This window comes from Hipposideros armiger, unplaced genomic scaffold (assembly GCF_001890085.2).
Source record: "Hipposideros armiger isolate ML-2016 unplaced genomic scaffold, ASM189008v1 scaffold_1163, whole genome shotgun sequence".
Lineage (NCBI taxonomy): Eukaryota > Metazoa > Chordata > Mammalia > Chiroptera > Hipposideridae > Hipposideros > Hipposideros armiger.
In genome coordinates, this window is record NW_017732513.1 from 151698 (window position 1) to 153842 (window position 2145).

Here is a 2145-nt window from a genome sequence, read left to right on the forward strand (position 1 = left end):
TGACCTCTCTCTCTCCCTGGAAATACTTTCTTCACTTGGCTTCTAGGACACCACTCATCTAGTTTTCCACGTAGTATGGTTTGCTAGTTCTTCCCTGCTTTCCTTCCCATCTCCCCCCACGCCCTGCCAGCCCAATCTCTAAACTTTGTAGAGTTCCAGGGCTCAGTCCATGAACCTTGTCTCTGTTTTCTTTTCTTTTCTTTTTAAATATTCACTCTCTCTGTGATCTCATCTAATCTAGCTTTAAGTATTATTTATACACTGGAGACTTAAGACTTCATATTTCTAGCCCAAATTGCCTAATTGATATTTCCACATGGAAGTTTAACAGACATTTCCAACGTAACATATACCAATCAAATGTTTGGGTTTTCTCCTAAAAACACCCTCCCATCTCAGTAAATGGCAGCTCCAGCTGAAAGTTGTTGGGGCATTAGAGTCTGTTTGGTAAGGTTTTACTTGTAGAGAGCATAATTCTGTCTAAGTAATTAACAGATAGGGATTTACTACAGTGTATTAAACAGTCTATAGAATTGTTGGGTAGGTTGAGGAAACAAAGTTTAGGTTAAATTTTCAGTAGTGAACCCCAGGCTACACCATAGAATCCACAACCAAGAGACATGCTACTTTCTCCATGATGGGGAAGCCACTAATTCTAGAGCCCAAGTGCCATTGCCATGGTCATGACGCTGCTCTTCCAAATACAGCTTTAGAACATCTTAACTGCTCCAGTCAGCAAAAAGATGGATCCATAACCTGTCTCTCACATCCACTAAGCTTGTGTGAAACTACTAGAAGTTCTGCTGCTAAAGGAAAGGAACAGAGAAGAGAGGAGAGGGCAGGGGAGGGGAGGGGTGGGGAGGGAAAGCAAAGCAAAGAAAAGCATCTAAACTATGATGCCAGCAAAAATGGCAGAAACAGCAGAAAGGAGACATCTATTTCACTTATGGCTTCCAAATCTCGTGCAAGCACACTTGATTGTCTGTATTTAAATCCAGAACTCTGGTTTCAAAANGATTAGGATTAAACAGAAAACACTATACATGGAATTATGTAAAGGCCTAATCACTATGCTGTACACCTGAAACTAATATAATATTAATGTCAACTGTAATTGAAAAAAATAAATAAATAAAAAAACCACTATACACGGGTGACATGTGAATCCTTTGAGAGGTTATTACATAAGTATTAATTTATCAGTTTGGTTTCTGTTAAGGCAGATAATTGAAGAAGGGGATGAATTTGATACTTTTGATATTAAGTATCAAAACACTTATATAGATATTTATATTCCATTGCCTTGTACTACAGGGCAAAATTCCCAGGGAGAGCAGACCCCATGTAGACTTTCGGTGGGGAGTCCTGGGAAGCTAGGAACACAAAGAGAACTGCAGGCCTGATGCAGGGAGGGTAGTTAGAAGGGAGTAACAGAAGAGGGCCAGTGGGAAGAATTCAAAGATACATTTTTCTTACTTGTCTATTTGCCTAACTTATACACTGCATTGCTCTTTGGACCCTTGTAACTTCTGGCTAAAGACAGGCGTATCTTAAAAGACTCAGACTATATTGTTAAGGAAAATTTTCTGTTTGTTTCTTCAGGTGTGTGTGTGGGTGTATGGCTCAGCTTTGTCATGATTGCAATACGCACACCTCTTTTAAAGGAAGATCATTTTCATAAGGCTTTTAGAAGCATATAAAGGCTTAAAGCACCTTATTTAATACAAGTATACAATCAAGAATTACTCTTTTTTAACTGGAAGAAAATTATCATTATTTTTTTAATACAAGTAAAGAGACTGGTTAAGATACTTGGTAAATGCAAACTGATTGATGTATTTCCATTTTACTTCACGATGTTGAAGAAGATTGTATAAATTATTTTAAGTTTTTTGTTTTTTTCTTTTTCCATATGTTTCTACTTTACAACATGGAAATTCTTACTTGTAGTTAATTTGAAAGAGTGCCTCAGGTCTGCAGACCTGATCCAGTCAAGCGACCCTGATTTCAGAGTTCTACATGATGGGTCAGTGTACACAGCCAGCTCTATTGTGTTGTCTGATGAGAAAAGATCATTCACCATAAGGCTTTCTGACATGAAGAAACAGATCCAGAAAAAGATTACTGTGCTCCTGGAACATCAGA

At 38.0% G+C, this 2145-nt stretch overlaps 1 protein-coding gene across 1 annotated transcript in view; it reads left to right on the plus strand.

The window, feature by feature from the left end:
• The window catches only part of LOC109376625 (desmocollin-3-like), a gene marked incomplete at its 3' end in the record, with an annotated part of 53367 nt that overhangs the window by 19745 nt on the left and 31477 nt on the right, over positions 1–2145 (plus strand). Inside the window, exon 2 of the mRNA XM_019632675.1 lies at positions 1951–2141. Coding sequence (XP_019488220.1) covers positions 1951–2141 — 191 coding nt within the window. The remainder of the gene's footprint in view (positions 1–1950; positions 2142–2145) is intronic.